Here is a 14613-nt window from a genome sequence, read left to right on the forward strand (position 1 = left end):
ACGTCTCCCAGGAAAGAGAATTGGCCCACTGTACAAAATGGCTGTGAAAGTGTCTAAATTTAATGGGGTGTGGCACTGCGGGGGAGAAAACGAGATTGCAAGCAAAGTGGGAAACACTTGCATTGTATAAACACTTGCATTGTGTATATTGTATGAACTTGTAGCAGGGCCAGCGCACCCATTTTTCAGTGGAAGAAGCCACAACCTGGTTGGTTGGTGAAAGGGCTTCTTCAAAAAGGTGGAAGCCTCATATGATGGCAAGGAAATAATGACTGTTGGCAAGGATACCCTTAAATGTGTCATCAGAACTCACTTCTCCCACATTTCCTTTTTCTCCAGCTGTACTTTCAATCCAGAGGCTTATCTAGACATGAAGGATGAAATAGCTGCCACGGTCTTCTTCATCACACGCTTAGTGAAGAAGCACAACGTGCTGACTAAGCAGCAAATGGAGAAGTTTGCGTCCAAGTTGATGGCAGCTATGTTTGAGATGTACAAGAGCCACTGGTACCCTGACAAGCCTTCAAAAGGGCAAGCCTTTAGGTGAGTAGCCCCTATGCGACCTCCAAGCATCCCTTGCCTAGCTCTTGTGCAAAATGGGGGGCCTGCATGTCTCCAATGGTGGCTGGTGCTCACTGCGATTGGTAGGGCAGAAGGCAGGGAGCCCAACAGTAGGTGGCGCTAGAGCCCCATGACAAGCAGAGCCCCTAATTTCAGGTTTTGTCCCCATCCCCCCTCTCTCTACTAAGTCCTGCAAGGGCAATGCTGAGACTCAGGGAGGAGGAAGTTGACAAGCAGTGCCGTTCCCTGGATGAGCTGTAAGTGAGAAGGCAAGCATGTGGGGCCTGGCTGAGGGAAACTGAGATTGGTGGGGCAGTGTCCTGTCTGCTCTAATGGACCAGCCTACACAATTTCTCTAGGGCTTCATAATTCCAGCAGCATCTTTGAAGTATGGCTTTTGCACTCTCTCTGTGTTGCTTAGGGAATCTCTCTGAGATGATGTTCAACTGAAACACAATACCTGGGGTGCTTGCAGACAACCTGCTGAGCATTCATTCAAATTTGTGAACCGTCCTGAGATCTATACAAATTTAATAAATAAAAATAGGGAGAAATAATTTCTTTGAGGGGAAGTTAGATGACATGACACCAAGCAAATATTACCCCACACTTCTGACTGCATTTCCCCCATCAATTTCTTTATGGGGAATAAACCCCCTGATCTTTTAGGGGAGGTGAGTTTGTTGTGCAAGACCTCCAAATCAGCTATAACTGCACAACCTGAATTTGCCAGTATGTGATTGAATACTGCCTGAAAATTGTATGGTTAGGGTGTATGTATGTGTGTGTGTGTGTGTGTGTGTGTGTGTGTGTGTTTGTGTGTGTGTGTGTGTATATATATATATATATATAGAGAGAGAGAGAGAGAGAGAGAAAGAAAACATCCTGAAATTTTCACACTTAGACATGCAACACCTCAAATGTGAAATTCTGCCTCTAAACCTATGTATTGGACTTTGATGATATTTGATGCCTGCCAGGTGTCAAGAGAGAGGAAGTCTTACAATCTGTCAAGTATGAAATGTTGGGCAGCCAAATGCAGGTGCGAAATCACAAACCCAAGCACCTGATGTCAAGTAACTGAATATTCAGGGATGTGTCAACTTGTTTGCATCGAAACTCTCAACAAAGAATGCCTAGGTGTATATTATTCTGGCTTTACAACGGCGCTAGCATTATTGCTATTTATAATTTATGTGCTGCTCAATGCCGAAATAGTCTTCCAAGCCGTTTACAGGTATAAAAACCAATCACACAACCATTCAAATACAAAGATCCATAAATGCACAGTAAAATAACCCCATGAAAACATCTTAGTAATTAAGACTTGGGTTCAGAGACTCAGGGGATGCGTGTGTAAACAGGTGTGTCTTTGAAAGCCCACGGCATGCCAATACAGATGAGGCATCTTGTATTTCAGCAAGGTGTGCATTCTGTAACACGGATGCCACCATGAAAGAGATCACCTCTATGCCATCACAAGCAGATAATCATTAGCATTTTATGTACTGAATTGGTGCCATCCTGCTTTTGTCTGGTGTATGAGCTGGGACCATATAAGCCTTGGGTCATGGCTGTCTTTAGTGCCAAAAAAGTTGTGCCATCTTCTCCCCCATGTAAAATATGTACAGCAGGTGCCAAGGGATGGGTGTGCAGCCTGTTCCTGTTGCATAATGGGAATCATGAGCCACTGCATCCTTCCCTAGTTCAGGTGGGGCTAATTTGGGCCGAGGGTGGATTGCCCAGCACTTGTGTCCTCAGTGCTAAGTTGATATTATTGTAGTGTGTGGACTATAGAAGAGGAGGTACAATGGGCCACCCAGGGTACCTCTTCTATTCTCTTCTGCTTGTCCAGGTGTATAAGGATAAACCAGTTCAACCCAAGAGACCCCCTGCTGGAGCGGGCATGTTTGGAGAGCAACGTGGACTTCAGCAGCCTTGGATTACCAAAGGAGATGACCATTTGGGTCGATCCATTTGATGTATGCTGCAGGTGAGCTCTTGGTGTGTTTGAAGGGCCTTACTAAAAAGAGTTGATGGAGTGGGACGTCTTTGGATAAGAAAATTGCCGCCAGGCCATTGCCCAATCCATCTCAGTACCTTGGCAAAAGGTTCCCCAGAGTTTCAGACAGAATCTGTTGGTGCTGGGGGTTGTACCTGGGAACTTCTGCATGCAGAGCAGATGTTCTGTCACTGAGCTACAGTCTGGCCAATTGCTAAGCCTTGAGCGCAGGACTGTGCGATGTGTCACAAAGCAAAGAAGGAGGTGGAATGTAGTCCCTGCTCAAGGCATCTGGGGTTCTGTGTGTTTGTCTTTTGTACTGGCTGGCTGTTTCCTCCTTGCATTAAGCTCTACTTTTGCAGAGAGGGGAAAAATGTGATATAGGGGAGTGGCAGACCCTGGCACCTCAAATTGCACTGGTGCCCTGGGCGATGCTAAAATCCAGCAGCCCTCCCACCTCTTGCTTTCCATTGGATTCATAGTTGGGGTGCCTGCTGTGGGGGCCCCAAAAGCTCCACACCCAGTGCAACCGAACTGATCGCTTTCCCTTAGATCTGTCTTTGATAAAGGGATTCTGAAGGCTGATGCAGCAACATTGCTAAGGTGTAGAAAACATTTGGCCCTCCAGATGTGGCCAAAGTACAACTCCCATTATCCCATACGTGCTGAGGCTGATGGGAATTGTAGTTCAGCCACATCTGGAGGGCCAAAAGCTCCCCCTGTCTAGTATGGGGCCTCCCCCTCAGGAAGGTCTGGCCCAGGACATTTTCCCACCTGAGGTGAAAGACAAGTGTCCTCCTCATTCCACATACAGAAGTTAACTGGATTAACATTTGAAATATTTCCTCAGCACTGAAGATGGAACACCAGGAGTGTCAGGTTAGATGAGGGGGCTTAAGAGAGCCTGTAGGACAACAAAGGGGAATGGATGGAGTGGGAAGCGTAGAAGAAATAGCCGGGGGTGGCTGCTGCAAACCAGCACTAAGGGCCTGCTGAGGCAGTTGCCTCATTCTATCTACCTCAAGGAAGAGATGGCCCTACGTATAGGGCTATTGTAAGGATAACTACTAGATGGAAAACAAGTAAACTGAAGTACTTTGTGTTGGAAGCTGAGCTGCAACTTGGCTTGCTTAGATGGATCTGCAGGAGGTTAAGGCAGACGGAGTGGGAGACCTCCATATTCCTAGACTGTCTCTGTCCTTTGATCTCTGTACAGTGGCATAGGACAGGTTGCTGGTGCCCAGGGTGGGGAAAGGGTAGCCCGGCGGTGCTGGGCCGTCGCCAAGGAAGCTGCCTCTGCAGCTCCCTCGCACGCCAGAGCCCAGCAGAGGAGTGGCACGGTGCTATTATCAATACACTCCTTGGTGGGTGCTGGTGATGCCTGCCCCCTCTTTTTTGGACAACCCAAGGACGGGGCACACACAGGCTTCTCTTCACTGGCTGTGAGGAGAAGGAGGTGGGGTGAGGGATCCTGTTGTGGGGGCACCTCATTGCACCCTTTCAAAATCATACACCCAGAGCCATGGCCCCTTTGCGCCCCCCCCCCACATTCCACCTCTGCTGATGTATTCCTTGAAGTCAAAGTGATGTGTGTAAAATTGCATCCTCTTTCATGTATGCCTACCTTCTCACACTTTTATCTGGGTCTCTTCTGAGAACCGAGGTCAAGCGTGGCTTCCTTGTTTCTCCAGCTCATTAGTTAGCTAGTACTATGGAACTGATTCTTATCAAGAATGCACTCCCCTTAACGAGCATAAGCTTTCTTATTTTATACCAGTTCTCAGTCTAAATCCCTTCCAATTTAGCCCCATAGGCTAACACTTTGAATGCTCTGACTGCCAATCAATGCTAGGACTCCACCTTTAGTATTGATGTAGCCTGCAGTTGGGGACGTGGGTGGCACTGTGGGTTAAACCACAGAGCCTAGGACTTGCCGATCAGAAGGTTGGCGGTTCGAATCCCCGTGATGGGGTGAGCTCCTGTTGCTCAGTCCCTGCTCCTGCCAATCTAGCAGTTCGAAAGCACGTCAAAGTGCAAGTAGATAAATAGGTACTACTCCAGCGGCATTTCCGTGCGCTGCTCTGGTTCGCCACAAGGGCTTAGTCATGCTGGCCACATGACCCTGAAGCTGTACGCCGGCTCTCTCGGCCAATAAAGTGAGATGAGCGCTGCAACCCGAGAGTCGGTCACGACTGGACCTAATGGTCAGGGGTCCCTTTACCTTTTTTAGCCTGCAATTGGAGCCATCCCATGCAAACTTGGACTGGATGAATCCCATAAGGAAGATGGCTTCGCTGCCTATAACTGCTTGGTGAGCCTTGACCTTCTCTCTTTCCTTCTCTATGTCTAGATATGGGGAGAATAACCAGCCTTTTACAGTGGCTCACTTTGAAGAGGACAAAAAGGACCACGATGTCCCTCAGCTCATCAGGCAGGCTGTGGATAAGGCAGAGGCCCTGGACTGCCCCTCCAGCATCTGCTCTGATGAGGAGGGCGCCACTGTCGAGCCCCAAAACATCCCCACCGTGAGCAACCCAAACAGCGTCTACCAGGTGAGAGAGCAGCTCGCCATGGATGAGTAGTGAGTAGCTTTCGTCTGCTTTCTCTCAATGCTTTTGCTGCTAGGACTGACTGGGGCATGGCAGATAATAATGATAATAATAATTTTATTATTTATTCCTTACCCATCTGGCTGGGTTTCTTGGCGTGCCTGTCTAGGGGGAACCTCCATCCTGCAAGCTTAATTAGTCTCAGTGGAGGTCCTTGTTTGTTTGTTTTTTTTAGAACAGGATTTCCCAAACTAGTTTTTGGACTACGATTCCCATCATTCCTGACCACTGGTCCTGCTAGCTAGGGATGATGGGAGCTGTAGTCCAACAACAGCTGGAACACTGATTTAGAGTGTTTGTACCCTGCTCTTCTGCCAAGAAGGCCTTCAGAGTGACAACGTATAATTGAAACAAGACAATCCCTGCCTGCAGGGTGACATTCTAAAAAATAAAAAATAAAACATGGCATGCAAGGAGAGGGGGGAAATCAAACTCTGACACCAATTCTTAAGCAGTTGTTATCATAATGACCAGCTTGGGGGGGGGGCAGTTCCTGATGAAGCTGGTCCTTCAGCAAAGCTGATGGAATGAGCTTCTCATCTCTCCCAATATGGCGGTGTGATGGACTAGCTGCCCCCAGGTGATGGAGGGGAGAGAGGAGGCCTGATGGACCAGTCACAGCAGAGCTGATGGAGTGAGCTCAGCTTCCCATCTCTTCCACTGAGGCAGCCTCATTTGGCCGGTGAGGCTGTTTCCCTGCCTGCAAGCCATATCCACTTACCACAACGTGCAACATCAGGGGTAGAGGGTGGGTAAAGATGCAACTGCAAAGGAACAGCTGGGAGCTGAAAGGGTGCTTATGGTGGTTCCTTGGCAAGGGGCTTCACTCACGGCATGTGCCAGCACTGAATGCCCTTTGAAATAACCCTGACCCGCAAGTGGATGCTGTTTCTTGGCAGACACCTTTGTGGGACTGCAGAGGGGGACATGTGCCTTTTAAGGTGCTGTTTGGGTTCTTTCCAACCAAGTTCCACTCAGAGTAGACCTGCTGGAAGTAATGCACCTAAGTCAGCTGCACCCATTAATTTTGGTGAGCAGAGCTTGCAAGGATACACCCATTTGAATTCAAAGGGTACCTGCAGAGAGAGAAGGCTGGGCTTGCTGTCAGCTGATTAGCATGGACAATGAGCCCTTTTCAAGACAAGCTGTTCTGCTCACCTGTAGGCCAGTTCTTGATCAAGACCTTAGGCTGAAAAAGGTTTCCCATCCCTGCTCTACAGTTTTAAAGAACATATACAGTGGTATCTCGGGTTACAGATGCTTCAGGTTACAGACTCCACTAACTCAGAAATAGTGCTTCAGGTTAAGAACAGGAAATCGGGCTCTGGCGGTGCGGCGGCAGTGGGAGGCCCCATTAGCTAAAGTGGTGCTTCAGGTTAAGAAGAGTTTCAGGTTAAGAACGGACCCCCAGAACGAATTAAGTTCTTAACCTGAGGTACCACTGTATATAGAAGGGAACAAACCTGTTATACGCATATTAAAGGGGGAATAGCAGGGAAGCGGCCAGAATGAGGCCATTTTAAAATATAGATGTTCCTGGAACCAATGGGCTCTTAGAATGGTTTCCATATGAAACTGTCTTATACCGAATCAGCCCCTTGGCCCATCTAGCTCAGTAATGCCTACACTGACTGGTAGCTGCTCTCCAGGGTTTCAGGCAGGTGTGTCTCAGGGCTACCTAGAGATGGCCGGGATTAAACGTAGGACTTTTCGCACGCAAACCAAGTTAGCAAAGTAACTTAAACAACACAGGCGAAACCCAGAGATGAAAGAAATCCCGATAACAATTTATTGAGGAAAACTGCATTAAACATATGCTTTGTCTTTCTTAGTTCAGGTCTTGTACATAGCAGGGAGACACTAAACAAAACATGCAGAGGAAACTACCTTGGAACTACACAGCCAATCAGAGCATGGGCTATGTCACTAAATATCTTGCCATCCACCTTGGTTGCTAAGGAACACCCTCACCCTTCCTCCCTCTTGGGTAGTTAACCTAACCCTAACAGAATTAACCCTCAAGGTTCAAATTGAATGATCCCAGCTGTTGTGTGCTATGGTCCACAAATGATGATGATGATTAAACAAGATGGTTCTTGCAGGGGACTAACATACAGTGGTACCTCTGGTTTCAAACATAATTCGTTCCGGAGGTCCGTTCTTAACCTAAAACCACGCATGATTTCTGTTCTCATCCTGAGGTAAAGTTCTCAACCTGAGGTACTACTTCCGCGTTAGTGGAGCCTGTAACCCGAAGTGTTTGTAACCCGAGGTGTTTGTAACCCGAGGTACCACTGTATAAGGGAGGGGGATGAGAATAGAGGAAGAAAACAAACAAGTGTGGGCACCAGTTCTTACAGCTACAAAGTTCTTAGGATGACCAGCTTGAATGGAAAATGTTTGGGAAGAGCTGGTCTCTGCAGAGCTGATGACCAGGTTTCCATCTAGCAGCCTGGGGAAGGAGGTTGTTGATGGAAAAGAAATTATGTCTGGCAAAAGAGCTTAAGACTGCTGCAGAAATGGGATAAAATGAGACAAGGATAGTCTTGTATTTAATAACTTGCCCAGTTGTCATGTCACTTGGTCAAGAAATTCAATCCTACTACAGCAGGCACCCCCAAACTCGCCCGCCAAGTTTTGGGACTACAATTCCCATCATCCCTGACCACTGGTCCTGTTAGCTAGGGATGATGGGAGTTGTAGTCCAAAAACATCTGGAGGGCTGAGTTTGGGGATTCAGGATTGAATTTCTTGATTCAGTTGAACTTCACAGTAAGGCTGGATTGAGTTGCTGTGCTATTTCAGACTATACACAAGCACAAAATATACCTTCTCTCTCCAAAACCCCTCCCCACTCCTGGCCCTCCCTCGTGATTTAATCTCAGTGCCATGAGCCATTTCAGCTATGGTCCCAGTATCCTCGGCGAAAGCTTCATGTACCTGATGGATCCCACCAGCATCCCACCAGTACATGCTGCCTTCAGTGCAAGGGCTACAAAGTCTGTCGGCCGTCATCCACCTTCACTGGTCCACGAGTAGACAGATACCACTGGGTCAACGCCAATCGATAATGATGGACAGCACCTCCCCACTAAGGCACTGGGGAAGAATAACTCTTTGGACAATATGTGGGAGGAAGCTGGAAGCTACACCAGGATGTTCAAATAAAGGTCTTCTTTCGAAGCATTTATTTCAACTCTTGCCTGTCACTGTCACCAGCTACTTCTTTTCTTATTTCGTTTGTGTTTGTGAAACCTTTTAAACTGATACACCTGAAGGCTAAAGATAACTTTTAATTGAATGCTTTTAATGTATTTTTTATGGCAAGACTGAAAATGGAACTGCCTAATGACAACTTTGTGGAAATCTTAAAAAGGAAATGAATTACTAATAAAATGTGCTTGTTTTATTAAAAAACCCCCAAACACCTGCTTTTGTTTTTGTTTTGCTTAGGTTGGCTCAAGACCAAGAGTGGATGAATCTGTCAATTTTGGTTTCTCATTCCCCGCCCCCCCACTCTTTTTAAGTTCCAGCTTTCCATGTTTCCAAGCTGGTGTGCAGTTATTATTACTTTTTAAAGGCCTCATGATAATTCATTAGCATTTTAAAGCAAATTTCCTTAATATGCATGTGTTTTTATGCAATGTTGATTATGATACATACTTCTGGAAGGCAATTTCCCCTAAAACAATGCATTTTATGTACAGTTTACAGTACAGTGGAACCTTGGTTTCTGAACATCTCGGAAGTCAAACATTTCAACTTCCAAATGCCAAAAACCCGGAAGTAACTGCTTTGGTTTTCGAACCATTTTCTGAAGCGAAACATGCCATGCGGCTTCAGTTTTGAGTTTCCCTATTGTACTGAGGCTTCCGCTTTCAGTTTTTGGTTTTCGAACATTTTGGAAGTCTTCTGGAACGGATTACGTTTGAAAACTGTACGTGCATTTTTGTAGACATAACTTGGCCAGAGAATGGCATTGCACTGCAGTCCTGCAGATAGCCTGGGCCTAAGCTGTATATGCTTTGTAAAGCTCAGATTATTTCTGTTGGCCCTTGATGTTTACACAGATCCCTTGAGAAACAGAAGTTTGTGTACTCATATATACTCAGTGCTTTTTTGTTTGTTTGTTAAAAAAATGAGGTGCTAGTACAGTGGTGCCTCGCAAGATGAAATTAATCCGTTCCGCGAGTCTCTTCGTCTTGTGGTTTTTTCGTCTTGCGAAGCACGGCTATTAGCGGCTTAGCGGCTATTAGCGGCTTAGCGGCTTTAAGAAAAAGGAAACAAACTCGCAAGAACTCGCAAGACGTTTCGTCTTGCGAAGCAAGCCCATAGGGAAATTCGTCTTGCGGAACGACTCAAAAAACGGAAAACCCTTTCGTCTAGCGAGTTTTTCGTCTTGCAAGGCATTCGTCTTGCGGGGCACCACTGTACTCATATCTTCATAAAAGTGCTGTGGAGGCTGGGACAAAATGGCTGCCATTGGCAGCAAAAAAAATTAGACGTGGTGGTGTACTATACTGGTGATTACCACCACCAGAAAAACACTGCGTAGACCCCTGTCTCTAGCTGGTGCAGGGGGGCACAGGGGGGAAATGACCAGAGGGGGTGGTGCCCACAGCACTCTCTCAAGAATCCAAATGTGCCCACAAGTCTAAAAAGGTTGGTGACTCCTGCTGCGTGGGGAACACGTACAGAGTCTTGCTTCTTGACTCAGCAGCAAAATTTCTTGGCCTGGCACCACAGCTGCCCATAACTGTACTCTTGGGGCTATTAACATGAGAAATGCTTTCTTGGAAAGTGCCCATCCCTTGCCAAGTTAAAAGGCCAACGTAAATCGTTCCTCCCATGCAGGGAATATAAACACGGCTTACTCTCAGCGAGAAGGAAAGCTTTATCTGTTTGTTGGCTCGGTATGAATTCTGCTGTTGTGGCACAATGCTAGATATGTTTACTTGATTTGAAATAGATGTTTAAAGTGAGGGTTTGGGAGTGGGCCATTAGTTCCTAATGGACAAAAAACAACAACCAAAAAACCTGCTGATAAAAGTGTGGGGCAGGTAGGGAGCAAAATGCCTGCCAGTTTGGAGTGTGTGTGCACTGCCTTGTTGCAAATTCCTCCTGCAGGGCATGAATCATCCCACTGGACAATCGAGTCCTTTTCAGATTTGGTTTCAACTTTACTCGGGAAACTGTTACTGTGGCAGGGACATGTCTGAACAAGTGGTGGCAAAGTAGTAACGGAACACAAAGTTTAGGAGAGCAAAGTTTTTGCAGTGGGCTTTGAGGTTAGCCTTGTACTAATTTCATTTGCAACTCCCCAGTTTATCTCTACTTATCTTCATAGGTTGCCTGTCCCTACCCCATCAACAAGGTCCCCCCCCATCCTCCTCGCCCCCTTGTTCTAAAGATGCAACGATCCGAATGCCAAGCTGTGGCAAATGTTACTTTTTCCTGAAGCCAACGTGAATAAACCCTCAGAGTTGAGGTCAGCCACTAAATATATATTTGGTATTTCCTTCTAGCTTAATGTTGATAGCATTTTCAAGTGGAAGCAACAGGAAGATGGGCTAGGGAAGGAAGTATCTGGCATGATGTAATCAGAGACTCTTCAGCTTGTATTGCAGGGGGAATTGCTCAATGTCAGAGCATCTACCTTGCATGCGAAAGGTCACAGGTTCAATCCTCAGCATCTGCAGGTAGGGCTGAGAATTCTCCATACTCCATACTTGGAGAGCTGGGCTGGTGTGATCAGTCTTACCAATACTGAGCTAGGTGGACCGATGGCCTCACTAGCTATAAGGCAGTTTCCTGGGCTCAGTGTTTTCACCTGTAAATGGCAAAGGATGGGGCCTCCCTCCGATCTCCCTTTTAATCTCAGATTCCCACTAAGCACAGACCCTCCAAGTGTCCCTATTTTCCAGGGACAGTCCCGAATTTACAGAAGCCATCCTGGTTTCGTGATTTGATCCTGGAATGTACTGCTTTTCCTTAGGATGTCCCTATTTTCATCAGACAAATGTTGGAGAGTATGGAGTTGTGCGACCTTGTGAGCCAAGGAGTAACTATACAACTTTTAGAAGACCTCTGAAGGCAGCCCTGTATAGGGAAGTTTTTTTTTTAAATGTTCAATCTTTTGTTACGTTTTTATATGCGTTGGAAGCCACCCAGAGTGGCTGGGGCAACCCAGTGAAATGTGCAGGGTATTATTATTATTATTATTATTATTATTATTATTATTATTAATTATTTAGGATGCCCCTATTTTCATTGGAGAAATATTGTAGGGTATGTAAGCATTGATCACTGCAGATGGTGAAAGCAGTCACGAAATTAAAAGACTGCTCCTTGGGAGAAAGGTGATGGCAAACCTAGACAGCATCTTAAAAAGCAGAGACATCACCTTGTCAACAAAGGTCTGTATAGTTAAAGCCATGGTTTTCCCAGTAGTGATGTATGGAAGTGAGAGCTGGACCATAAAGAAGGCTGATCGCCAAAGAATCGATGCTTTTGAATTCTGGTGCTGGAGGAGACTCTTGAGAGTCCCATGGGCTGCAAGAAGATCAAACCTCTCCATTCTTAAGGAAATCAGTTCAGAGTGCTCACTGGAAGGACAGATCGTGAAGCTGAGGCTCCAATACTTTGGCCACCTCATGAGAAGAGAAGACTCCCTGGAAAAGACCCTGATGTTGGGAAAGATGGAGGCAGTGGCGTAGCGTGGGGGGTGCAGGGGGGGCCGCCCGCACCGGGCACAACATCTGGGGTTAGGGCAAATCCACAGGTTAGGGGGCGCAAATCCACGGGTTAGGGGGCGCAAATTACTTGCCTTGCCCCGGGTGCTGACAACCCACGCTACGCCACTGGATGGAGGGCACAAGGAGAAGGGGACGACAGAGGACGAGATGGTTGGACAGTGTTCTCGAAGCTACAAACATGAGTCTGACCAGACTGTGGGAGGCAGTGGAAGACAGGAGTGCCTGGCGTGTTCTGGTCCATGGGGTCACGAAGAGGCAGACATGACTAAACAACTAAACAACAACAACATGTACGCATTGCCTTGGGAATGGTCTTTACCAGCCTTACTATGTTTGTGTGGGCCTCGCCATAACTAACCAATTATACTGAGAACTGGAATCCTTTGCTAATCATGTCCTGGTGACGGACTCTTGCCATCCTTGGCTTAAGCTGCAAGATGACATTACATTTGTTGCAGATGTACATTGGGGTAGAGGGAGAGAAAACAGGCAGCTATGTCAAGTCAAGCATTTGGGGGCGATTAGGCGTCTCCAATGCTCTTTTTCTAGAAAAAAAGGATGCCGGAACTCACCATGAACCTCACTCTCTAAAAATGGCAATGGTGCCCATCTGAGAGGCACAATCCTAACTTGTTGCCTCTTTCACTCCTGCCCCCATTGCTTTTCTAAGACTCCATGGATTCATTCCAGCCTCCCCTTTTTGGCTTCTGCCACTTTCCTTTCCAGGGCTTTTATTTCCTTCAGCAGAGAGTCTTTCTCCAAGCCGATGGCCTTGAGCTCATCAAACAGTGAAGCTCCATCATCTCCACTCCTGGAGATGCACTCTTCCTCCTCTTGCAGGAGTGTCACCAGCTTCTCGTTGAGCACATCCAGCTTGTCTGCTGCTGCTTCGGGGGTGGTGTGGGGGTAACTGCTGGCCTGTGAGCTAAGGAAAGGGAGGAAGGGTCAGGTCAGGCCTTATAATGATCTCTGGCCAAGCGAGCAGCCCGATAAAGCAGCAAAGACTCTCCATCAGTTTTATACAAGTTTATTTGAAAGAAAAACACATTCAGAGCATGGCAATCTGCCTGCTCTCATTAATCTAGTTGCTCAGTCTGACTCATTGTTCCTTCCCCAACAGGAAGAACGCCAAAATCCCGCCTTTCGTCTCCTTCCCTTCCGTTGCTCTCACAGCCTCTCTAATTTTAGGACCGCAGGGCTGAGCTACCTCTTCCTCAGAAGACTCAGTCTCTAACACCGTCTTATCTGCTGGTTGCCTGGCAATGCCTTGGCCGACATCCAATTCCTCCTCCCCTTGGGAACTAATCACTTCTTCCCTGGAGAGGAGGGGCCCCAGGCTGTTCTCTCTAAAATCAGACAGACAACTCTCATCTACAGAGTCAGCCTCTTCCTTGCTCAGCTCAATTTCCAAGGCTGACTCTCCCGGTGTGCTGGGGGGGGGGGGGCACGTTCCTGACAGGCCTTGGTGCATCCTGTGTAGTAATTGAGCCCATATCCACACCCATACATTTAAAGCACATTTACAATACTTTTATAGTCATGGTTGCCCTCTAAAGAATCATGGGAATTGTAGTCTACCTCTTGCAGAGCTACAGTTTCCAACACCATTGACAAACTACAGTTCCCAAGAGTCTATGGGAAGCCACAAGATATAAATGTATGTTGTGGATGTGACTTCGGAGATTTATCTTCCCGACTTCACACTTTCCATTAGTCTTTGGTTGCCAATGCTCAACTGCTCTCTTCCAGCCCTCATTACCTGCAATATTGGCTACCTTCGAAGGTTGCTGTACAGATGACTGAGACAATGAATGCACTGACACATAACACTAAGCCATGGTTTGCTTTAAGCATTTTGTTCAATGAACTATGGCTTCTCTCACAGACAAGCAACTTGGTGAGCATTGGAGATGGAGTGGACAAACGAACTATGGCTATGCAAGGAAGTTGGGGTAAGACGTAATGCCAAACTATAGCTAAAATGGCAACAACAACCGTTTCACAATCTGCTGGGCTGGGTTTGGACATCTTCACAAAACCCAGTTTCGCTGAACAAACTAGACCTTAAGTGTCTACGCTGCACTGCATTGGCTTCCGATTAGTTTGTGGATCTAATTCAAAGTGCAGGTTTTGACTTATAAAGCCTTAAGTGGCCCAGGACTGCAATACCTCAGGGACCACACCTCTCCATACAAACCAACCCAGACACTATAATCATCTTGTGAAGCCACGAGAGGCCCGGAGGGTGGCAACATGAGAAAGGGCCTTTTCTGTGGTGGCTCCCAGTTTGTGGAATGCTCTCTCCAGGGAGGCTGACCTGGCACCTTCAATACATATCCTTGGGTGCCAGGTGAACTCTTCAACCAGGCCTTTAGATGATTAAAGAATGTATGGACTTTTTAAATGTCTTTTTTTAAGAGGCGGGGGCATTGTTTTGTGTTGTTATGCTATATATTTTGTGTTTTTATGTTTCGTGTTTATGTTTGCAGTCACCCTGTGATCTTTGGAGGAAGGTCAGTATATGAATTTAATAAATAATAGCAATAATAATGCGTGCAACATCTGAAGCACTTGAGAAAAGCGCCACAGGATGCATGCCACAGTGCTCCACCAGCCTCGTGCTGCTGGTTCTGGGATTCCAAACTGAGCAAGGTACAAAGTGCATAGTTTCAGAGTGGCAAAGTGG

The 14613-nt window shown here is 46.7% G+C and overlaps 2 protein-coding genes across 2 annotated transcripts in view; one reads left to right on the forward strand and one right to left on the reverse strand.

Annotated features, from left to right (window-relative positions):
- The first annotated feature begins 349 nt into the window (after window positions 1–349).
- On the forward strand, window positions 350–8280 carry BTG4 (BTG anti-proliferation factor 4). Its single transcript, XM_028708490.2, has 4 exons — window positions 350–543; window positions 2417–2554; window positions 4914–5115; window positions 8058–8280. Exons 1-4 carry the CDS (start codon window positions 371–373, stop codon window positions 8241–8243), a joined length of 699 nt encoding a protein of 232 aa, XP_028564323.2. The 5' UTR covers window positions 350–370; the 3' UTR covers window positions 8244–8280.
- Window positions 8281–10531: 2251 nt separating this feature from the next.
- LOC114585855 (uncharacterized) overlaps window positions 10532–14613 on the reverse strand; it is a 54886-nt gene continuing 50804 nt past the window's right edge. Inside the window, exon 36 of the mRNA XM_077919468.1 lies at window positions 10532–12852. Coding sequence (XP_077775594.1) covers window positions 12609–12852 — 244 coding nt within the window. The 3' untranslated portion in view covers window positions 10532–12608. The remainder of the gene's footprint in view (window positions 12853–14613) is intronic.

This window comes from Podarcis muralis, chromosome 15, assembly GCF_964188315.1.
Source record: "Podarcis muralis chromosome 15, rPodMur119.hap1.1, whole genome shotgun sequence".
Lineage (NCBI taxonomy): Eukaryota > Metazoa > Chordata > Lepidosauria > Squamata > Lacertidae > Podarcis > Podarcis muralis.

Coding starts and splice junctions, on each gene's coding strand:
- BTG4 (XM_028708490.2), top strand. CDS start 371: ATGAAGGATGAAATAGCTGCCACGGTCTTCTTCATCACACGCTTAGTG. Junction 544..2,416: donor TCAAAAGGGCAAGCCTTTAG/GTGAGTAGCCCC, acceptor CTGCTTGTCCAG/GTGTATAAGGATAAACCAGT. Junction 2,555..4,913: donor CCATTTGATGTATGCTGCAG/GTGAGCTCTTGG, acceptor CTCTATGTCTAG/ATATGGGGAGAATAACCAGC.